General features: G+C 53.4%; 4 protein-coding genes across 4 annotated transcripts; 2 read left to right on the plus strand and 2 right to left on the minus strand.

The window, feature by feature from the left end:
* Positions 1–4,948: 4,948 nt before the first annotated feature.
* Positions 4,949–5,715, minus strand: MIND_01155200 (uncharacterized protein; the record flags this gene model as incomplete). The annotated part of the gene is made up of 4 exons (XM_037368080.1): positions 4,949–5,317; positions 5,369–5,417; positions 5,467–5,484; positions 5,540–5,715. 4 exons carry the CDS (start codon positions 5,713–5,715, stop codon positions 4,949–4,951), a joined length of 612 nt encoding a protein of 203 aa, XP_037215006.1.
* Positions 5,716–8,866: 3,151 nt separating this feature from the next.
* On the minus strand, positions 8,867–10,070 carry MIND_01155400 (NAD(P)-binding protein; the record flags this gene model as incomplete). Its single annotated transcript, XM_037368081.1, has 6 exons — positions 8,867–8,939; positions 8,992–9,272; positions 9,322–9,648; positions 9,704–9,785; positions 9,856–9,941; positions 9,984–10,070. 6 exons carry the CDS (start codon positions 10,068–10,070, stop codon positions 8,867–8,869), a joined length of 936 nt encoding a protein of 311 aa, XP_037215007.1.
* A 7,571-nt stretch (positions 10,071–17,641) lies between these two features.
* On the plus strand, positions 17,642–20,158 carry MIND_01155500 (uncharacterized protein; the record flags this gene model as incomplete). The annotated part of the gene is made up of 11 exons (XM_037368082.1): positions 17,642–18,100; positions 18,154–18,413; positions 18,465–18,645; positions 18,690–18,845; positions 18,897–19,072; positions 19,125–19,160; positions 19,214–19,391; positions 19,436–19,648; positions 19,694–19,918; positions 19,966–20,079; positions 20,126–20,158. The coding sequence occupies 11 exons, from the start codon at positions 17,642–17,644 to the stop codon at positions 20,156–20,158; spliced, it is 2,031 nt and encodes a 676-aa protein (XP_037215008.1).
* Positions 20,159–20,658: 500 nt separating this feature from the next.
* On the plus strand, positions 20,659–21,957 carry MIND_01155600 (PAPA-1 domain-containing protein; the record flags this gene model as incomplete). The annotated part of the gene is made up of 4 exons (XM_037368083.1): positions 20,659–20,892; positions 20,947–21,022; positions 21,075–21,400; positions 21,451–21,957. The coding sequence occupies 4 exons, from the start codon at positions 20,659–20,661 to the stop codon at positions 21,955–21,957; spliced, it is 1,143 nt and encodes a 380-aa protein (XP_037215009.1).
* Between the last annotated feature and the right edge of the window lie 1,531 nt (positions 21,958–23,488).

Consider the following 23,488-nt stretch of genomic DNA (forward strand, 5'->3'; position numbering starts at 1 on the left):
GGCCTGGATCCGAACTTGTCCGCAACATCAAAGAAGCGCTATCCGGTCAGCCCGACCCGCGGTCATGGTAGTTGTCGACGCTCTCGGCAAATGCACTCACTTCACCAAGTGCCATACCACAGTAGACGCAGTTGGAGCTGCCCGGTTGTACTATCGGAACTTCGGGAGGGTATCACGGACCCTCTGAGAAGTACATCTTGGATCGTGGTTCGCAGTTCATTGCTGACTTTACGCGCGAACTCTGGCGCTTAATCGGTGGCAAGCCTGCCACGTCTACGGATTACCACCTGCTGACCGACGAACAAACCGAACCCGTTAACCAGGAGCTAGAGCAGTATATTTGGATCTTTATGAACTACCAACAGGACGACTGGGACGAGCTTATCCCTGCCGCTGAGTTCACCTATAACAATCATGTTCGCTCCTCCACTCAACAGGTACCCTTCATGACGGACACTGGTTGGCTCCCCAAATGGGTTTTGAACCAGGCGCCTGCTCTGAGCTGGAGTCAGTAAACGAGTTTCGTGATTGGATAGCGAACGGTGTCGGCGAAGCAAAGGCCGTACTCGTTAAAGCCAAGGACAAGTATAAACGGTACTACGATCGAAAGCGTTCGGACGCTCCGAGTATCCAAGTCGGTGACAAGGTTTGGCTCGACGCCTCTGACATTAGAACGACTCGGCCCTCCGAGAAGTTCTCGCATAAGCACCTTGGGCCGTTCAAGGTACTCGCAGAGGTTAGCAAGGGTGCCTACAAGCTAGACCTCCCCCCATGCTACTCCAAGCTCCATCCAGTCTTCCCCGTTGTTAAGCTCGAGCCTGCTAAGGACGACCCCTTTGACAGACAGCCTGGCTACGGCGAACCGCCCCCCGAACTAGAGGACGGAGTCCCCGAATGGGAAGTTGAGGAAATCTTAGATGCCAGGATAAGGTATAAGCAACTTAACTACTGCATCAGGTAGAAAGGCTACAATGCCTCACACGACTCACAGGTTCAGTTCAACCACGTCTTCACTCCAGACAAAGTCACAGACTTCTATCGGAGATACCCAGGTAAACCGCGACACATCGTCTCAGCAACTTTCGACTTGCTGCCCTTCCGTGTTATGCGTCGAGACGCCGCATTCAAAGGGGGGGTGATGTCAGGGGAACCCCTGCTTCAGTCTCCTTCGCACCATCCGAGCGCATCCAAGGCGCATCTGACCGGCGCCCCCTCAGACGCTCCGACCCACCCCGACCCTCGTCCTCGGCCTCCTTCGCCCACACAATCACCGATCCGTCAAAACCCTCCCAACAATCACCTTGGGACAGAGCCTGCGATGCCGCTCAGGCCTTCTGCGCTCTACGTCGGCAGTTACGGACGACCAGTATATAGTTGGCGCCCTAGCAGGCAGACCCTTAGAGTTTCTTCTCTTTGGATCCTCCCCTGCTAGGTTGGTCCCTCCGTGTATTTCCGTAGCTTTTATTCACGCTTTGGATCCTCCTGTGCTAGGCTTTCGTCAGAGTCTCCAGGGTTGCCCTTACAAAATGCCATATATTTTATAGTCACATATAGTACAGAGAAAGACTCTCTTTTCATCACAATGAAAGAGCAATTAAAAGACTGCCATTTTGTCCAACTTTCTGTCTACAACAAATTGTGATCTTTGTGTTTTTGCAAAAAGGCCAATTGAAAATCAGGGCTTTTGATGTGCCTTTTTGTGTTGCACAAAGAACAACTTTCATTGACACACAAAGACGTTCAGAAAGATTGTCTTTCTGTGCCTCTTTTGGACTATCACAAAGAACATCTTTGTGATTGCCCAAAAGGGGAAAGGAAAGGGTATCTTTCTGTACACCTTTCAGCTTGACTAAAACATTAGCTTTCTGTCAGGACTCAAGTCGCGCTCGCTCGCCAAGTCGCGCGAGCGAGGAGCCCCTCTAATATACCCCGTTGGCCTGCGCACGGACCTATCAACAAGGTCAGGTGAGGACATTTGTGCGTCGAGCAGCTGGAGAAAAATTTGGGTTTGGGGGCCAATCATGGGTGGGTTTTCGGAGACAAGTCTCTCTCTCGGGCATTCCGGGAATGGAGCAAGGTCATCTATTGAGCTAATTCTACCAAGTACATCCAGACACGCTGATTAACGACTCGACGCGAGGCGTTTGATCCCGTCAAAGACGCGTTTTCCAGGCTATTCTCTCCCCGCACAGTGACAGATTTGCAAGTCCGGCTGTACTTCGGCCTCTGGCGGGAAGTCCGTGTGTAAAATCAGCTGAGCCGATCTTGCGCGAAAACGAAGGCTCGCGCAAGACATAGCGCATGGTCATCGGGGCTGGCCATTCAGCCTAACAAAAGGGATTTAGGGACGGCAGCTGCGATGGCAAGGTGAGCACGGCGGGCCGTGAAGTGGTCCGGACCGTCCCGGCCACAGAGGTTTTGGACTGAATAAGACCATGGTTGCACGGAACGCCCGTGGTGCCGCGCAGATGATGAGTGGCCGGGCAATACACGGCCGGCCCATAGAGGTTGACTCGGAAGAGAGTAGGGAAAGAGGCGAGGGCTGGCATGAATGCGGGCGGCCGAAGGCCATGATGCAGTCGGGACGGAGATCAAAGCAGCGACGGCGCATGAGCCAGAAATGCCGGGAGCGGGATGGCCAAGACGACGGCGGATCCAGACGCAAGAGTACGGGTACAGAACACGCGGATTCCGGGTAGACGGCGCGGCCCGTGGAGGTGCATTGGGAAGGTTGGCCCAGCAGGCGCGAAGAAGACATCGGCGGGGTCCCGGGCAGCAGGCAGCCCAAGTCCATGGTGCGGTCGTGACGGAGATCAAAGCTGTGATGCCAGACATGTCGAGAGTGTGAATGCAAAGGCAATGGTGCATTCGAGCGAAACGGCCTTGCGAGATGCGGGGGAGGACTCGAAAGCTGGGTGAAAGCCGGCCGGCCGACGGGCATGGCATGGATGGGGCCCGAGGACAGTAGTCGTGAAGTCCCAAGGCCATGATGCGGCCGGAACGGAGCGTTGACGCGGGGAAGACTCGAAAGCCGGCGGAACACGTGGATTCCGGGTGGACGACGTGGCCCGTGCAGGTGGCCGTGACCACTTCCTGGCCACAGAGGTTGATGGACAGTAGGCGCGACCGGCGGGAAGAGGTCATCGGCGGGGTCCCAGCGAGATGGATGCGGGCCGTCAAAAGCCCTGATGTGGTCGGGACAGAGATGCAAGCCGCGATAGCGTGAAAGCCGAGAGGGGGAATGCAAAAAGGATGGTGGATTTGAGCGCAAGGGCCATGCGACATACGGGAGGCCGGACAACGGGGATGGCATGAATGAGGCGGAAGGAAGGTAGCTGTGAAGTCCAAGGCCATGATGCGGCGGGAACGGAGATCAAAGCCGCGACAAGGCAATCGTCGGGCAGCAACAGTGGTGGTCTCACTGTGCCGACATGGTTGCTGGCCGGCGGGGACGCATGCCTCCGGCGGCAAAACCCTGCGAAAAAGTGAGGCTTGAATCGCAGAAAAGTCGGGTCAAAATGCACCTCAAAAATACCATCAATAATTGATGGCATCAGTGATCCGGCATCGACGGCGGGTCAAGCGAGATTTGACTCAGGACAGGCAGCGTAGAAGGGACTTGATAGGCTTACCCTACGATGGCGCCGCATGTGACCGCCATAATGCGCCCATCCTCGGCGGGGCGGTCAGCGGGTGTCGACAGCAACAGCTGTCATCGGGGAGCTATTCGCACGGCTCCGGTGGGGAGATCCTGTTAAAACATAAGCTTTGAATCCGAAAATTGAGTGACCAAAGTTACCGCCCGGGGGTAAAACCTACTGAAAAAGTGAGATCGTTTGTGGGGAAAAGTGACAAACAAATATGCTTACACAATCACGACATGATGACCGCTGGAATTGAGGGGCACAATTGAGCTGGCCGGCGGGGCCAGGAGCAGGGTCCTGGCATCGCAGCGTTGAGGTGTGGGCGGCATGTGCCTCCGGCGGGCTAAAATCCGGTGCAAAAAAGTCAATATTTGTCGGTCGAAAAGACGCTGAGAATCAGCTTACGTAATCGCCGGTGATGCCCGGGAATCCAATCAAAACCGCCGAAAATGGTCCCAAAAAATCACCCAGGGGGATAGGATATGACAAAGCTACAGTTGAATGTTAGCCCACAGTCAGTTGAGAACATCAAACACTCATACCAGCAGAGGTTCCCCTTCCCGCCTCGACCGACGGTGCTGAGAAACGAGACGCCTTGGTCAGACCGGCAGAGGTTCCCCCTCCGGTGGAAGCTAGCACCGAGGACTACTCCTAAAGAGACAGTAAACCTGACAGGGAGTCATAAGTACTAGTATGAGTCCGTGTAGCAACAAGAACAGCCTACGACATGTCCAAGCAGAGGTTCCCCCTCTCGGGGCATGGAGCGACGAAGCCTCGCTCAAATGTCAACGGCTAGTAAGGGAAACAAAAGACCAAAAAACCTGTATCAGCATAATGTCCCGCTCAGTTCGTCTCCGCGCACACTCCATGCTATGTCGCAGGGCTGTAGAAGACAGCGTCAGCGAGCGCAAGGAGGACTGGGATAGGTACACACCTTGCGCGAGTGTCACGAGCAACATCCCGGCATGTGTTGGTCGCAGTGCCAGGGCATAGCGGAGAACAGACAGAGCCGCAGGGAGAGATGGTGGACAGTGAAGACGAAAACTGAAAGCTACTCAGCAACAGAAACTGCGAAATGAGAGAAACAACGCACATAAGTACCCCCATCCCAGCGATAAGAAACGCCAAAGAGGTGGGTCTCGAGCAGAAAGATTTGGTGGAGCGAAAGTAACACGTCGCAGTTGTGTCAAGGCCTGTCACTGAGTCAGGGTCAGGAAAAGAGCAACACAAGACGGAGGAGGCGAACCTGGGTCCTGAAGTCATCGCGTCCAGAACGGGCTTCACGCAGCAGTTGACCATGTGCGTCACGCTAGCGCTGGCAATGGCAGCCAAAGCCGGGTGATATGCAGCAACTTGGGTGTAGGGCGGCGAGGATATGTGGTCGGACATGGAAGAAGGGCAATGATGTCGGGGACAGCGACGCACAACGACTTGAGTCGACGACGAGCAGCTGGGGCTAGACGAGGCAGCACCGTCAAAGATGGGCGGGAAGGAGATGGTGGTTGGAGGTCAAGAAGCGTTTGGACGCGTGACCTTGTTGATACTTTGATATCGATGCATCGCCGTTTGAGCGAGGGTGGCGGAACAGTGGCTCTTCGCTTCCCTCCCTTGTGGCGCTTCTGGAAGCGAAGTGCCACTGCACGTGTGCGCACTGAAGCGAAATACGGTGGTTCCTTGAGGCAAGTGAGCAAAACGGCAAAGGAGTCGGAAATGGGTGTACTCACCAGTGGGGGAGCGAGAAACCCGGTATTAAGGCGCGGCTGAAGGTGGAGACTGAAAGTCGGTGGGTGCGGACGATGACAACTTGGAGCGGCGCCCACACCGACTCAAAGTTCTTGCGCTGTTAAAAAAAGTAAATATGATATAGATGCACTGGCAACTATGTGATGACTTACGCCTTGGGTGCCCAACAGTTGGCCAGCCCGGATGAGATACTGCCAGTCACAGCCTGTGTGTTGAGCGGGACGACGACGGGGAAGAATGGGTTGGCGACGAGGGTGATGAGCGGAGAGAAGAGAGAATGGCATGCACCGTAACGCCGGTGTGATGATCCGCCGTCGCAATCGGACATTACCGGTGATGGTATCCAACACGTGGGGCAATAAGCCAGGAAGCTCCTCGCAAGGTCCTGAGGCGTCAAGGAAGGTTTGGGGGGGTGCACCGTGTTCGGCGGATGTCAGGTAAGCCTTGCGGATCCTTGGGCGGAGAAAGAAGCGAAGGAGCACTAATTGATGGCAGGGAAAGTGGTGCGTTGACAAACCCCCGGGTGCCTTCCTCAGCACTGGTGTCTTGGTTCAGTTGTAGGTCTATTTCTACTACTTCCCCATGAGTCCCTTCGGTTTTCTTGCCTATTTTTCTTTGATTTGCCCTTATTTTTTTTCTCCAAAATCACGGTAACGGGCTGTGGTGATTTGCAGCAGACACCCTATCTTAAGTCGACTTGCTGACCACCATAATGCACTGAAGTTGTGGAAAATGACAGTTCTCGGTGATACTAGCACGGCGCTGAACATGTGTCGATGACGTCTGCCTTATCTTGTTCGGCTTGCAACTAACTCCGCACTGACAACGGTGGCGTCGCGTTTGGAATAACGCGACTCTCAGATTCTCGCTTCTTAATAACCTTCGCCCGTTGCTTCGCCGTGCTCTCGCCCGCGCTCTATGTCACCGCCCAGAAGGCTATATAAGGCCCCACCCCTGCTCTCCCACCCATTTCGCTCTTTCCCTCCTCCCTCCATCTTCGCTCACGCCAAGCTCACGCACTTCCCGATTTGGGCGAAAGTCAACCCCACGTGACCGTATCTCGCTTAACCTCGGCTTCCTTTCTCCGCTCATGTCACCCATCCAGCTTTCGGTCGTCGTCAACGCCGCACACCGTGAAGGACCACACTGTCGATAAGAGTCATGGTCGCTGTTTCCTGCGCTCACTCCTCCACAGCTTTGACCTCGATTGCCTGCTCCGTCTTCTCAATGCACTTCGTTTGACCTTGGCTTTTCGCCGTGCGCTCCTTCTACTATTCCGAACTATCTGCTGACATTGTTGTAGTGACACTCCCGCTCGCTTCAGGTTCGGACTATCCATAGCGGGACACGGTCTTTCGGTGCGTCCTCCGGCTTACTTTGTTGATGTTTCGCTGACGAGATTGTTAGTGCTATGGTCAAACTCGGTGCGTGATATCCACTCATTGTCCATCCCCACTGTGTGCTTCATCATGATTCATAGCGCCTCCACCTTTCTTCCCTCTCCGCACTTCCATACAACAGCCCTCGAATGCTTACCATCTCCAGGTATCCATCCGGACTTGTATCTGCTGGTTGCATAGGCTTGATCTGGCTCGGTGTCGCGCGGTCAGTCTTCGCGCGCAACCGTGCATCGACTCACCGTGTTTTCTCAGAGCTGCTGTCTCCGGTTGGTCAAGTATTTCCGTTGCTTTCCGCGGTACTGACCGAATCTGGCAGATTTCTTGCCAGAGGTCTACGCAGTTGGTCGTCTGCAGAGGAGCTTGGTGTCTCGCGAACGGATAGAAAAGCTCTTTGCAGTGAGTGCACATCTGGGATAGCTCCAAACCGCGACTTACCTCACGACAGATGCGCCTTTCGTGGTCCTGTTACTCTTGCGTTCATGCAGTTCTGTCCCAGAACCACAGGACGCTCCGAGTTTGCCAAATATTCGTCTTGCTTTGGACATTGCTGACCAAGTTCCACAGCGCCATCCCTACCTAGAGCGCCTTCATTCGACGAGAACGACTCGGTTGCCTTAGTTTGCGGAGGCTGCATCTTGTTCTTGCGATTGCTGACCCATTTCTGCAGATTGATCGCTCGACTTCGGCCGCGCGAAGCCGTCCCGACGACGGGCGACGTGGGCGCGCTTGGTGCCGCGCGATCGCCGCTTGAAGACCGCGCTCGGTGCCCCGCTCGTCCAGCATCACCCCGAGCAACTTCGTTCGATTACGACTGCTTTTCTGCAACAGTTTGCGAAAGATATGTCTTGTTTTGCATAATTCTGACCAAGTTATACAGGTTTCTCCCCGGAATCTTGCCCAGACTCGCTCGCGGCCGCCCTTAAACGCCTCAATCGTGGCTCATCCTTGGTGGAAGTCGTGCTGTCAACGGTTTGCCCCACTTCTTTAGGGCCTAACGATGCTAACAAAACGATGGTCAGCGGTTCCAGGCCCCCGGCAGACGACGGACCCAATGGGGAGGGTGCGGTCGTGGAGCGACTTCGACTGCTCTTCCTTCTCAGTTTGCGAAAGCTACAGCTTGCTTTCCCTATTACTGACCGAGTTATGCAGGTTTCTCCCCGGAATCTTGCCCAGAAAGGCGTTCGTGATATGCTCTCGCTCGCGGCCGCGCTTGGGCGCACAATCGTCGCTCATCCTTGGTGGGAGTCGTGCTTTCAACGGTTTGCGCCGACTTCTTTCCCTCTGCGCTGACGTATTTCGTCGTTGGCGTCCGTTCGGCGGGCTGAGGCGGCAAAAGCGTCGGAGACGGCTGTAGCATAGCCATAGATAGTTTGCTGGCCCCATGTCTTGCCGTCCGGCAGGCTGGCCTGCCGCTTGCCGGTGTGGATGGCCGGGCGTTCGCGGGTTGTTGAGAGGGTACATAAAGACGGCAGGGGACTCGTGCCGCGACCGTGACCCCTCCGGAGGGGTTGTGCAATTGCGATTGCGGCAGGCGGGGGAGCGTGACGCCGCGGACAGAAGCAGAGTAAGGTACTAGTATTTATCCAAGTTGCGCTTCAAGTTCCTGACTTGTTATCGACAGCCGCGGCAGTCGAGCTCGCCGTTGGGCTATGTTGTGTATATGTCGGGTCCTTGCCCTGCAGACACATGGCGGTCAGTCTACTGCGGAGTAAGCGTGAGGGTTTCTGCTGTGAACAAGTGCTGACTCGTTCTAGTCTTGCTGCGCGCGACGCTTCAGGTTGTTGTTGGGCTCCAACATGTTCCTTCTACTTGCTGTTAGCTGTATCATATCGGAAACCGGTGCCGTACCTCCAAGTTCTCGCCGCCGTTGCCTATCTTTACGCTGACCATCTCGGGCAGAAGTGCTTGACGCTCTTTACTTGTGCAACATCCAGGTCGTCTGGCACAACCGAAGGTGATTGCGTTGCTGAGGCCTGCTGGCATCGGCGCGTTTTGCCGTATGTATTGTCCGAGTCGAGTTTGTCGCCGGTTTACTTACTCGCTGTCAGCTGTGTCCGTGCGGAAACCGGCGCCGTACCTTCACGCTTTCCCCGCGCTGAACGACTTCGCCAGGTCTGCCTTCAAGATCTTGAGGCTGTTGACTTCGCGAATCCTAGCAAGCGGGCAAGCGGGAGGGCCGCCCATCGCAAAGTCAGTGTCCCGACTGCTTTGCTCGTCGAGAACGACGCTGATGTTGCCCAGTGATTCGATTCGGCCGTCGCGGTCGGCACCGAAAACCAAACTCACGCTGGCGGACGGAGCCAGAGCTGCCGAGTGCATCGATGGTGTCTGCCCCAAGAGACATGCCCGTCAGAAACAGACCTGGCGCTATTCCGTGGACGCGGATGCCGAGTGGGAGGAGCTCGTTCGCGAGCGTCGCCGTTGCCTGTCCGATGGCCATCTTGGAGAAGAGATACGGGTACGAGTGCCCACATGTAGCGCTATCCTGGACTGAGTGAATGGCTGCAGGCTGCAACTGACTTGAGACACCGCACCTTTGTCCACCCATTCATCGAGGAGGTCATGATCACCTGCGGCACAAACTTATTCGTGCTCGATTTCCACTTCTCGAGGAGCGGCAGAAACGCAAACGTGAGCCAGAACGGGCCGACGGCGTTGGTGGCGAAGACGTCAGTAAACTGCTCCTGGGTGACACTGTCGAAGTAGGCCGCCACGAAGTCTGCCGCGCTGGGTGGTGTCCCGTCGGCGTTTATGGTGGGCCGGCCTGGTGCGGGACTGCTGATACCAGCATTGTTGAACAGAACAGTGACCCCTTCAGGGGAGCGGGTGGATATTTCGGATGCGAGGCGTGTCGCCTCAGACTTTCAAAGTTGGACACAAGAAGTTGGGTCGAAAAAAGGATGAATAGTCACACACCTTGAGTCGGATGTCCCCCTCGAGTCCGTGCATACGCCCGTTCGAGATTCCCTCTGTCGCTTCATTATACTTGGCGCAAACACTGCGAAGACCGTGAGCCGCGCATCGAAAAGGTGAGCCGCGCATCGAAAAGGACGGATAGCGTAGCGCACGCGTCAAGCTCCTGCTGTTTCGGCCCGACGATATAGACAGTGGCCCCATTTGCGACGAGGGTGGAAGAAATCATCATCCCAATGCCCTATAATAGTTTGTGAACAACTTGAAGCGGATGGATTCTTACAGAACCGCCGCCAGTGACGACAGCCACGACGCCCCGCAGGTCGAAGATGTTTTGTGCCTTGAGCTGTTCCAGAACTTTGTCTGCCATGTCGGTCAAGGGGGAAGATGCGATATGGCGGAGGTCATGACGTATGGGTGGAGTGACTTTGATAGAGGCTGGATTGGTACTTGGGAAATGCGGTGAGGTGTGGGTGCCCAACGAAACGGGACATAAACGTGGGCTGTCAAAGAGGTAAGCGCCGGGCAGCGTATAGATTCCGAGTTGGCGCTCACCACCGAGAACAGGCTCAGGAGAAGAAACGCGTTAGCGGCCTCTGCCAACCGGTCAACGAGCAAGATGCCGCCTTACTTGTGTGGTCTGCGGAAACTCATCAGCAAAAAAAGTTGGGGTAACACGGACCGGGAACTCACCGACCGGGTCCGGCCGGCGCAAGACACCGCTCCGACTGTGCAACTCCCACCTCCCTCCCAACGACGACGACCAAGATGGTTCTGTCAAACCAGAACAGGCTCTCGGCGACGACAAGCTTGCTCTCGCGGCGATTGCCAGTGCGGACAACACAGCCTGAAGGGGGGAGCGGGATGGGGGCGGCGACGCGATAACCACTTGACGTCACCGATCGACGTCATCGAATTCCCTTCAAGTTTGCGCGGCAACTCCAAGTCAGAACGGAAACAGCGACGGCAGTGTAAGAACTCACGCGCAAAACCCCGAACGTGGCAAGGCGACACGGCCACTCGGCGCAACACATGGCCCCGACTTGAATGCGTTGCCGGCGTCTGGCCGTTACAACGAATCAGCAAAGCAATAAGAGGATCAAGATACCTTTACCACGCGGAGGGCAACGCGGTAGTGCTGGTGGAGGTCGCGGGGGAGGAGAGCAGCACGCTCGTGTCGGGGGGAGATGTGTTTGGCTGACGCGGAACGCCAGCTGCAGCGGGCTTGCGCGGGCTGCCCGAGCCGACAGCAATGGGTGCCCGGCTTACAGAACACAAAAGTGGGCTGTAAAAGGGTAAGTGGGCAGTGTCTAGACCCCGAGTTGATGCTCACCAACAACAGGCGCAATGGCAAGCTCACTATTCCCCCAACAAACGCCAACGGCGAGCTGAAAGCGCAAGCGAGCCCACCGACTTCGATAGTGATGACGGATGCGGGGCTGACTCCGCAAATCCTCCTCCTTCCCCGCGCGGCAATTCGGCGCAACCCATGTCCCCGACTGGATCCCCGGCGCGGCAGAGCTACCCAACACGACCAATTAGCAAGACAATATTAGCAAGACAATACTTAAGAGCATCAACATGCCGACTTACCTCTTGGCAACTCAGCTGTTGACGTTGCGGCAACCACCAGCCATGAACTCGGCAACCCAGTCTCTCGCAACTCGGCACAAACTGGGCAACACACAAACATCCCCGACTTGACTGCGTTGCCGGCGTCTTCAAGAGGGAGGCCGACTCACCTTTGTCAGCCCGTTTCAATACGAGACGGCAACTCGGATGGGTACAGCCAGCGGAGCTCCCGTTCCGACCAAGATGGTCCGCGGCCGGAAGCGCCTCTGATCTGGTAAGTATCGTGACTTCTTCTTCCACAACAAAACAACTCACAATTACACAGGTCGTGCCGCAGCTCGGCAACAACCACGACGACAAACTCATCTGTCAACTCCAGTGTTGCAGCGACGAGGTCGTTGATTGACTGTCAAAGGTGAGCGCTATTAGAGCATCATCAACGACGCTTACCTTCAATACCTCAAGACAGCGAGGAGGGCAACGCGATAGTGTTGGTGGAGATGTTCACGGTACCGGTTAGGATGGCGCGGGCAACGAAGTCGTTGAGGCTGTCGCGGACAACGACGAGGAGAGCAACGCGCTGGTACGGTCGTCGAAGGGGGGAAATGGCTGGGCTGGGGCTGACGCGGAAAGATAGCCAGTTGCGCAATCTAATCACAAGTTAGTGTGATATACGAGAATTCAAAACATTGTTGGCAAACAACCCACGAGCGATGAGCATCGACTAGATGACGACGCCGAGTACAACTCCGACAGTCTCGACAACGACTGAGAGGGGGGAGAACGGAAGAGGAAAGTGGGGGAGAGGGAAAGAGGGGAATGAAATGACGGAAGGATGGGCCTGGGTTTTTATACCCAAATCCCGAGCGGCGCCCAGCGCAAGCGAGTGACAGGGATCCGCCGCCCGGATGCACGGATGGCTGGCGCTGCCAGCCGGCGAACGCGCCACTTGTTGGAATACCCGAGAAGGCTGGGAAACCAGTTTGGCACGGTTTCCTCCACCATCTGTGTGGCTGCTGGGGCAGGATTGCACCCAGAGCTGGATATCATGTTGGTGTAGTGTCTGGGAGACGTTTTGTCCCAAGCCTACACACTCCACGACACCCACAGCGCAGAATATGCGCCGGGGACGAAAAGCAAAAGTGCGGTATCCTCGCACGACGGAGCGCCCAGAGGCCTACGCGAGTGACACACGGGATGATAGTGCCGTCATGGGCGCTGTGTTTCATGTCGCCGCTCCGCGATCGTGCGACTGTAGCGGCTGGAAGCACAAAATGGCCTCTCGCAGATTTAGGCAGTATACCGTGGGAATACGACACATCTAAGGAGCCACGCCAGCAGGGGCCATGCATCACGTGACATTCTCAAAATCTCAGCTTAATCGGACGACGGAGTACATCTGAATCGCAAAATTCGCTCAAACAGGACCTTCAGGAAGGTCCGCATTTTCCGCGCGATTTTCACGCATCTGATCACTCAGGCCCACAGGTACATGACATGGGAAGCTCCCCTGAAAATTTCAGCGAAATCGGCCCACATTTGGCTGCAGCGCACCGCTGGAAATACAAATTTCCGTTTTGGGCCACTGGCGTTGTTGGCGGATATGGGTCACGTGACCGGCTTTCGGCGCAGCTGAAAGGTCAGTTTTGGCTCGGAATATCTCAGTGGCTGTCATCAGTCTGCTACTGACGGTTTCACCTTAGCTTTAACCCAAAATTTCCCATTTAAGCACTTGGAACTATCCTTTGTGCCATGCCAAATATCGGTCATGTGACGGCTTCCGGCCCATCTGGAAGGCCAGTATTGAGTCAAACTCAATGACAGTTATCATTTTACTGATAAGATCCTTATTTGAGCTAAAACTCAATTTTTCCACTGAAGCTCCTGGCAGAGCCTGCTGGATATGGGCCACATGACCGGTTCTGTACTATCTGAGTTTTGACACATGTTATCAGCCTGATGTTTCCATCTGATGGCTTCCACATCCGTGTTAAGCTTTCCATCTTAGTTAACTCGTGCCTTTAGCATAGGTGACAAGTCATTTTAATTGAAAAATTTGGCAGCACCTATATAGTGGCAGGTAGTCCCTGCACACAAATTTGAGTGACACATGAAATTCACATGTAGAGTGTTAGTTTTGTGTTATATTGTCCTAGGGCCCCCATTATCTCTTAATAAACTACCATTTAATTTGAGTTCAGAACTCAAAATCTCCTTTTTAGGCAATTGGTGATATCATCTATTTTCCAATCTGACTTAGTTGTCCACTGCTTCAATAGATTTTATTCTCTAAACCTTGTTAGTTCATTTTTTTAGAGCCATACTGTATCAATTTATTCAATTTGGCAGTCACATATCACACCAGCCATCTGGCTCCACAATATTGATTTTTTGATTTTTACCATACTCCTATTTGGTGTTATACTGTACTATTTGAATCAATTCGGCATGTCACGGTCACACCTGATTTTCAGAAACACTGTCAATAATTTGTTTCTCAATTTTCTGGATTTTTGGGCGACTTTTGATTCCATCAAAAGTGGTGATCCGGCCGAATTGAACGAAATAGGACAGTATTATTTGCAAGCATGATTTTTACCACACTTTTACTTTTACCATTTGCCTCCCAGTGTTTTGTTCAGAGCTTTATAACAGACACTAGTGCATCATCAATCATCTACATCATCAACAAGTGACCATCATTCTGTTGACCATACTTTTACTTTGGTACAGAACATTAACTATAGCTTTATCCCCCTGTCTAGGCTGTTGGGCCGCCTGCCCTTGGGTCCAGGTCAGGCCTATAACCAGCCTGTTCACAGTCTAAGCCCAATGCTAACAGAGACCAATCCTGCAAAGTATGCCCTTACACGGGAATTTGATTTTTACCACATGGACCTAATATTAGGAAACTTGATATTTATTAGACATTCAATTCCGCCGGATCACCATTTTTGATAGAATCAAAAGTTGGGAATGACATTGGTCAATCATCATCTTGGCAATCCACTCCGGTCAGAGATGTGCTAACATGACTTTTATCAGTCACACCATTTTTTTTCCTTCCTTTCCCCCCCATCCCCCGTCCGTGCTTTGCTGCAGCGTTGTGCTGCTACCTTCGGGAGGGGAAACCCTGCATGGTTGAAAACTCTACTTTTGAGGCAGCTATGTGGCGGACGCGTCGGACTCACTTAATTAACGCGTTTTTGGGGACATCTCGGTGTTCCCTCTGCCAAGCGGTTCAGCAATGAGACCCAAAAAACAAGCAAAGTCCAGTTATTTCCGGTCACGTGACCGTGTATGACCACGTGCGTGATCATCAGTGACGAGGCAAGCCAGAGCCACGCCATTCTTCGCTCCGCCTCTCCACAACAACGCAGTCTATCGTAAATTTCTCGCCTCATGCAGCATTGGGGCTCATCGACGGCTCATCGTACGGCACGAACGTGAAGACAAACCTACTCCCACTCTTCTACGACTCTCTTGACCCCTCTAACATCCTCACATTAATCGGGACTGGCGCGCTCGATTTGCGTTGGCATCATCGACCTTTGCTCATCTCAAGCCGGTGCTGAGATGGCATTCAAGGTTTTCGCAACCCCCAAACTCATGCGCGTCATTGGGAGGAGTTGGAAGGTGCTCATCGACGAAGGCGACAAACCGAGTCTCTTCCGGCTTGGGCGTGTGTTGGCGCAGTCCCGGATAGGGGCCCACGGAACGGAACCAGCCTACCTTGCAGACCTTCTCTATGGTGTCGGCCGCTCGTGGACTCATCTTGCTGTCCATACCGTCCGCCATTTGCGCTGTGTCATCCCTACTGCGGACATGAAAGTCGACGAAGAATGTCTTGTGTCAATGACGGCCATCTGCTTCCTCGTTGGCGAACCTTTCCACAACAATGCGGTCTATCGTCAAGCTCTTTGGGACCACGGCTTCATGAGCGCCATCACCGTTGCATATCGAGCCGTCAGTGCTATCTCTCCACTTGCCAGCCATTGGGGGACGGTTTCGGAAGACCTCTTCATCGCATTGATAAACAGCCTGATATTTCCAAGTGCGCGACCCCGCGTCATCGAGTCGCTCAGTGCCGGCCTCCTCCCAGCACTCTTTGCATATGGGCGACTACGTCAGCGGGACAGCTCGAACCAAACCAAGTTTTTCAATGACCAATTCGTCGGTTTCATTGCACAGATTCTTCCTGGCTTTTGCGTCTACCACTCGGTCTTGATCCAACTCAGACTCTCCCTGCGCGATGTGAGAAGTTTGGATCCCCGCCTTCATTTTCGGTTCAAAGGAAGCGACAAGCTGGCAGAACACTGGACCAGTTTTGTGTCACAGGTGGAGAGTCGATTAGAAGTAGTGGATTGGTTTAGTGATGGACAATTGACTATGTTCAAGGCGTGCGATGATATCGGGGTATGTTTCCTCATTGACTACCCTTGTATCCAGTCTTACATTTCGTCATAGTGCGGTAGAATCGCAGACAGAAAATCGATGAAGCGATGTTCGGGCTGCCTTACGTCCTTCTACTGCTCTCCAGTTTGTCAGAAGAATGACTGGAAGGCCAAGGGGGGTTCAAAGTTCGAATCACGGATATAGGGTCGGAAAGTTTTTTTCCGACCCCCCCGGGACCCCCCCCTCCCCCCCTCCTGCCATATATAGTAATATATTCTCACGATCAGCGTCATGTGACCACTGATGCGATCAAAAAGTGGGATAAAAAATTCAATCTTTGTGAAACTTTTTTTGTAAAAAATTTATACATGTGTATGTGTATATGTGTAGGTATGTATGTACCTAGAGCCTTCCAACACACACATGGAAGGCCATATTAACCCTCCAACATGTTCACCTCTCATCAATTACCTGATGCATGGGCCTCTGACAGAGTGGGCTATCCAAGTGCATGGGCCTGAAAGTATATAGATATAAGTAATGAGAGTGCTGAACTATAGAAATTAGAAGGTATACACTATATTTTCAGTGTCTTTATACCCATATAAGGCCCAAATCTTTTATATACAAAAAGTTTTTTTTACCCCCCAGGGACCCCCCCCCTCCCCCCTACCCCATGTGCCTGATAAGGATCTTGAACCCCCCTTGTGGAAGGCGGTGAATGGTCATCGACTCGCTTGTGGCCATCTACGAAGGATTCGTAACGGTGCGCTTTTTGGAACCCTTTTCCGGTAAATTAAAATCTTGCAGAAGATGCCCGTTCATTCACGACCAAGGACCGCGCTTTCTTCCGCGCGCTTCTTAATCAAGGCTACATGGAAACACAAGAGACGACCTGTCTTCAGATGGTGCGGTTCTTCAATACCTACGGTACCAGCGCCGTCCCCCATGTGCATTTCAATTACACCGGCACCCGCGCGCTCATCGCTGTACTCCCTGATATGGACCCACGGCTGACGCGTGAACTCAAGTCAGGCGACACAAAACTGTACGGCGACGACTTTCAGCGTGCCAAGCGGCGGTGTATCACCGGTGCAGGTCAATTACACCTGATGGGCATATTGGATAGCAACACGACGTTGTGGAGGGTGATGCATTTGCGGCGAGAGCCCTCAGCCAGGGGACTGATGGAGGGATTAAAGAGACTCGCGAGCAGTATTCCATCGGGGATCCTTCCCCCAGGAAAGAGTCAGGCGGACCCGGCAGTGCTCGATGCACTCGAGCAATATCGTCCGCAAGCGCGTGCTTTGGTGATGCGATTTGGGATGGTTTCGACACATTAGAAGCCAATTTCTCGAGGGAGAGTCATGTGAAATATATTATATAGAGAGATGGAATATCGCTTGAAAATGCATATTGTACCAATGTAATTATCATCTGTAAGGTAAAGTTTCTACAGCCTGAGCTCACCTCGGCGGTGACCTCGCAGTCCATTCTAATATTAATCCGAGTCGGTGATTGACCATTCGCAAAGCAGCCATTGACAGCAGGTAACTATACTGAAACTGCCAGTAAAAAATTACTACAAAATGCTGGAAAGGAAGCTAGTGATTTCCCTTTGGGGAAGTTAATTGGAAAATCTCTTGTTTTGGAACTGACTTTCTTGCATGGAAATTTTCATTCATTCAACTAATTGTTGGAGCCCAAAATTATATAAGACTCCTCTTGATGTGTAGACTGTGTCACCAAATGAGTTTGTCTGGATTCCCCTATGTACATAAGAAGGGCACAGTCTGGAACATCGTCTGCGCCAACGCGTTCGAGTCAACATCATCTGACCGTGACTGGCCCCATCACGGCCACATCTCTTCTCTTTCAAACTTTCACTGGCGGCGATATTACACGCGCTGTATGTTAACGAGTATGTTGGATCTCTACAGCTTTCCGCCTACTTATTGCTTTCAAGGGTAATCGATGGACATAGACGATGAGCACGATCTGGAGTTGGCACAGGCCTTGGCTCTGAGCCTTGCAGAGGAGGAGCAGAGACAGGCGAGAAACAGGGCGTCGACAAAGTCTAACCGGAGATCGAAGCGGCAATCCGACGTGGTGGTCATCAGCGACGACGACGACGACGACGACGACGACGACATTGTCGAAATATCCACTCCCAAGCCGACCACAGCAAAGCCAAAGGCACCCTCACGCGCTCCGTCAGCAAAACCGTCCATGGCTCCACAACCATCCACTTCTTCCCAGCAGCCACCGCCAATGCCACCTCAGGCTGTTGGCGCCGGTCCACTTTCTTTCCTCGCCGACAGAGCCCAACTGGAGCGGGAACGATTAGCACGCCAAAAGCGCCTACGACCCCCTTCTCTCCGCCGCGAGCTGAGCCCCAATCCAGTGGTGAAGAGGACTATTCTGAGAGTGGAAGTGAGGGGAGTGCGCGCAAACGGGCAAAGCTGAACAACAATGTTGCTGGAGAGACGGTGAATGGAGCGCGGACCTTCCCTTCAGGTTCTTTACTCAGGATTGACACCAAATACGCCACAGACCCCCAAACACCAAGCATCCGACTTTCTGAGGTGCTGGGGCCGAAGAAAGACATCGCGCTGGCCATTTTGTCGTCTTTCGTTGTTGACCCCGTGTGGTTATACTCGTTCTTCGACCCTTCGACGCCAGTGGTGCTCGTAACAGACGCGAATATGTGTGGCGCAAAGGGAGATGGGGACGGGACAGGCTCAGGGTGCGTTTTTTGGAGTGGTCCTAACTGCAACGAAACTAACATCAGCGTTAGACCGCTGCTGAAGCATATGCTTCCCAATTGGGTTCGTGTCTGCCCTCGACTGCATCGGACAGGTGGCTTCGAAGGCTGCATGCATATGAAGTATATGTTGTTGTTCTCCAAAACGGGTAGCCTGCGTGTCGTGATCAGCAGTGCCAACCTTGTCCCATATGACTGGCGCGATATAGAAAACGTGCGTTCTTGCTCATCTGTTTCCGTGTTCTTATGATGCTCAAGTACATTTACATTCAAGACTTTCCACCGGCCTCCACGGGTGCTACAATAACCCACCGACCTGGTGAGAAACCAGGCGAGACTTTCCCAGAAGTACTCTCAGAAGTACTTCGCGCGACGGGTGTAGAGGAAGGGCTAGCAGCGTTGAGGAAGGATGGGGTATGTGAAGCTTTCTGGTTCATTCTATGGTTGCTGACATGAGTTTTATAGCACAAAACGCTGCCTCTCATGACGCTTGCTCCAACCACCTCCTCGTCATCAAGCAAGCCCCATTCTGCGCTGGAACTTGGCTGGGATTGGAGAGCCGCAAGTTCAAACCGGGTCGCCCTTGTTCCTAGTGTGTCTGGGAAATGGGAAGGCTGGGCTGGTCCGACGGCGGTCCTGAAGTAACGCTCCTTCCTCTGTTTCTACTGCAAAAACAGCTGATCCGTTGGACAGATATGGTCAAACCCGTCTTCTTCGCGCAGTGGTCATGTTAGGGCGCTTCGCTTGAAGATATCGAGAAGAGACTGAAGGTGAAGGACAAGGGTGAGCTTGTGCTCGATTGCCTGGTGGGCTTACTTCTTTGCTTCTTTGTCCGGGACTAATACCCTGAAGGCATCTTCATTAGGGTCATACGATGCGCCATGGATTGCGGCGTTCCGGTTATGTGCTGCGGGTCGACCAAGAGCATTGCAGACATACCTTGACCGGGGCAGAAAGAGGGTATGTCCCCCCCTCTTTCTTCATATCCAAAACTCACTGGACAGACTCCGCAACAAGGCCCCACGCATATACTCTATCCGACGGTGGAAAGTATCAACCTCACCACGCTAGGTCAACGCGGCGGTGAGACGCTCTTCTGCCGCCCGAAGCAGTGGAAGGCGATTCAGGACCTGGGTGGGATTGGCGGTACGGGTGTCTCGGGCTTGCGCATGCTCGATGCGAAAAGTCGATGTGGGCCGGTGGGGATGCATACGAAGGTTTGTGGACAGTCCTGCTGCAAATCTTTTTTGACATGTCTGCAGATGATTCTTGGTACTCTTCCCAAGAGGGTTGGCGCGCTTGCTGTCGAGGACGATTCAGAAACGGAGAGCGATACGGAGAGTGAGACGGAGAGTGACGACGATATCGAGATCGTGGAAGCGAAACCCACACCCCCGCCACATGCTTGGATGTATGTCGGCTCACACAACTTCACTGCTGCGGCCTGGGGCAAGCTGGGTGGGAGCGGGTTTAACCCTGTTTTGACTGTCCGTTGCTTCTTTCTTTGTTTTTAGCTTCGCTGAGATAGCTTCAGATCAGTAATTACGAGCTTGGGGTCGTTTTGCCGTTGGCGACGGCTGCGGACGTGGACAGGTCTGTTGCTTGGGGACGGCCAGCGCGGCCGTATATCAAGGGAGATGAACCTTGGGTGCGTTGGCTTTGTTCGTTTCATCTGCATGTCTGACGCTTTGTAGATTCAGCCTATGTTACGGAGTGGACCAATGTGAGCTATATATAGATGATGGACTTTCTTACGAGCATACTGCATTTTGCATTAGATTGTAGAGCTTTTCGCACAAACACAATTGTCACACCCTCCCGCTGCAAAATTCAAGTTCGCCGTTGTGCCATACTGGATGAGAAGCCTTGATAGCACGAGCCAGCCTCGAAGCTTGAGACAGTCGATGCGTTCCCTTCGGCCGCATGATGTGAGTTTCAGGAGCTTCTCGTCGGCGGCAATCCAGCGTTTTGTTGACTTTCAAAGTAGCGTTTGCCTGACTACTCCTGGTCCCAACTATACCTCTTGGCTGAGTTGCATGAAGGAATGAATTTGAAGACGGCGTGGTCCACCAACAGCAAAGCCCATATTCGGAGATAGAGCGTTGGGAAGGCGCTCAATGTCCGATTCCGCTTCGCCGTGTGAAGCGCGTGCTATCCACGTCAACGTCAGCGACTGCTTTTGACCAGAACCACCACTGCACCCACACACCCGATTTGCATATCTTCAATGGCGCTCCGCATGTCGGGGCGACTGAGGGCGTTGGCGAGGCAGCAGCAGCCAGAGCCGGAATTAGACTCCATCGAAGTCGATGAGCAGGTCGGGGTCGACGTTTTGCCCGATGTTGCGACCGACGAATCGGAAACGAGCGATGCGGAGGCAGAGGCACTGGAGCAGGAGGAATATCAGCTGGACGACGACCTCGATGAGGACAATGGGCAGCAAGAGTCGCGGACACCTTCGGTGGGCAAAGCTATTAGAGTCATGGTAGCTCGTGGCTAAAATTATACTGAGCAGATTGCACCACTCAAGATAAAATTCAAGGTGAAACCGGCAGCCCCGGCGAGTGCATCCCGATCGCGGCGGGCGAGAGGTCAGTAAGATGGTCGGCTCCTCGCATCGAATCGTTCTGAATAATGATTTAGCCGCAGTTAGAATCGACTCTGACGAGTCTGAGTCGGAGGAGGCCATGCCCCAGAATACTCGCCTGACGAAGCGGCAAGCGGCACTGGCGAAAGCCCGTCGCGCAGTGGACGGGTCTGATTATTCACAAGGTAACAACATCTGGCGGTTATTCTTTCTTACCCTGCACGAAAATATAGGCGATGAACCTGAACTGGACGTGTTGGATGCTGACCCGATATCGCCTAGACGAAGAACTGCCCTCGACCCCACGGAAGTTGCTCTTAGGAAGGAAGAATCCGCGCGAAAGCGCCGCAATGTCAGCGAGAGAAAATTGCTGAATGAAAAGGTCAGTAACTTTTCTCAGGCTGCTTTCTGGTCTAGACTCATTTATTCAAGACCGAGACAATAAATCGGCTGTTGAAGAAACAGTCTGGTACACGAAAGAAAAAGGGGAAAGCCCCCGCTGCGGGTCTATCTACCCTGGTCTTGAGCACAGGCGGCACGACTCCGGCCGAACTCCAAACCCCCACTGGGCTTCAGATTGGACCAGAGCTGGCAGAGGCACATTATAGCGCAGACGCGGAGGAGCTGGTGGAAGAGGCGACTATCGAGGGACTCCAGTCTCCAGTTGCGGCAATGCCTAACATGTCTCGTTGGATTTCCACGACGATGCGCCGCGGGGAAGAGCAAGAAGCGGAAGCAACAATGCGAATATCGTTTTCGTTGCCAACTTTGGCCGCTTCAATACCTCAGCCACCGCCGACCCCACTGGCTGCGCGGCCACCAGCGACCTGTGCAGTCAAAGGCTGCCAAAAAGACCGTCGTTATCGACTTGTTGGGGGAGAGTGGGGTGTTGGCGCGTGCGGGATGGCCCACTTGAAGATCCTTGAGAGGTCAAAATGACTGCTGGACCAATTATCTATTCCCACCTGTCTTTCTATTGAGGTTTACCTGAAGTCAATTTTTTTCCGATCATATGTAAGTCGGACCGTGACCGCCGAAATTTTCTCAGAAGCACCACACCTTGTCTCTTACTAGTAACACCATGATGCGCGCCATGCAAGTCCAGCATGCAGGCGGCCCGTTCGAGCTCGTAGAGCTGGCCGTCCCCTAGTCCCGGTGCGCCTCTTACATTCGTTACTTACATCCACCTGAGACAGTCAAGGTTCCCATCAAGTTGTCGTCAAAGTCGATGTTTGCGGTATCTGTGGCGGAGACGAGGTTTGTCGGAGTGGAATGTTGTGAGTGGTCGATCCCGGCCTTTGACATCAGGAAATTTGCGCTATCATGGTCAACGTTGACCAGCGCTTACCAACGTCACCAGCGCGGCCATGCTGGTGACCCACTTGGCCAACGCCAAGTGAGTGCTTACCAGGGCGACTCATTTTCGCCAACACTCACCAAACTGTCACCAGCTGGCGGATTCTGAGCCAAAATATCCTGGTTCCACGGTATTTGATTGCTAGGGGACATGTAATAGCAAGCAGATGCGAGGATAAATAGATATATTGTATAAACAAATACAAGATGAGGTATCACGAAGGTGAGCATCGTGCATAAGCAGCCCAACAACGACCTGGCAAGCGCACAAACCCTGATATTTGCGGGTATAAATATGTACACAAATCTTTGGACAGCGTTAGGAACGTTAACGGAAGCACAAGATGGAGACTCACTGAGATACAACCCATCCTGACCTCTTCTAGCTGTGGAATCCCCTCCCTGTCTGCGCCGACTTGCAAGCATTGATGGTTCTTGAATAAGGACCTGGCTGACATCTTGAGGATGAGTGTGTGACATGTTGAGCAGCTTGAGTGTCGGCTTGCGCAGCCTTGAGGGCGGTTTGACGGTTTCATGTGGATTGAGGAACAGAGGGAGCACTTGAGAGCTTGAAGAACATTGCGGTGGGCATAGCAGCTTGATGGAGGCGGTGCCTGGTGCACTTGTTCAAAGAGAGCAGCGGGGCACAGAGAGTGGTCGTGGGGAGGAGGGAGGGGAGTGAAAGGTGAGAGGCGAGAGGGGGGAAGGGAGGGAAGATGATGGGCAGGAACAACCCACGACGTGTGTGACAACCCGATCAGATTGTCAACAGATCAATTATCACGCCATTGATGCACGTGCTGATTCTTTGGACTTGGAAGTTTTCAAACCCTTCATCCAACCTTCGTCACTTTTATTAGTTTTAAAGACGATCGCAGGACATGCTATCTAGGCTGGCAGTCACTTTATCTTCAGCTTCTTTCTTGTGTACCAGGTAGTATCCTCAAGTTTGTGATCCCGTTCTACTATCTCTGCACTATCGGCCTGGAAAGTAAGATGGCTAGGCTGCCGCTCCGGGTAGTCTGGCAAGGGGCCTGCCAGCGCCGGCCAGCAATCTGCCAGGCTTTCGCCAGCATGGCACTAGATTGATCAGATAGGTGGCGTATGATCAACG

Source organism: Mycena indigotica (assembly GCF_014461135.1).
Source record: "Mycena indigotica strain 171206Taipei chromosome Unknown Mind.scaff0011, whole genome shotgun sequence".
Lineage (NCBI taxonomy): Eukaryota > Fungi > Basidiomycota > Agaricomycetes > Agaricales > Mycenaceae > Mycena > Mycena indigotica.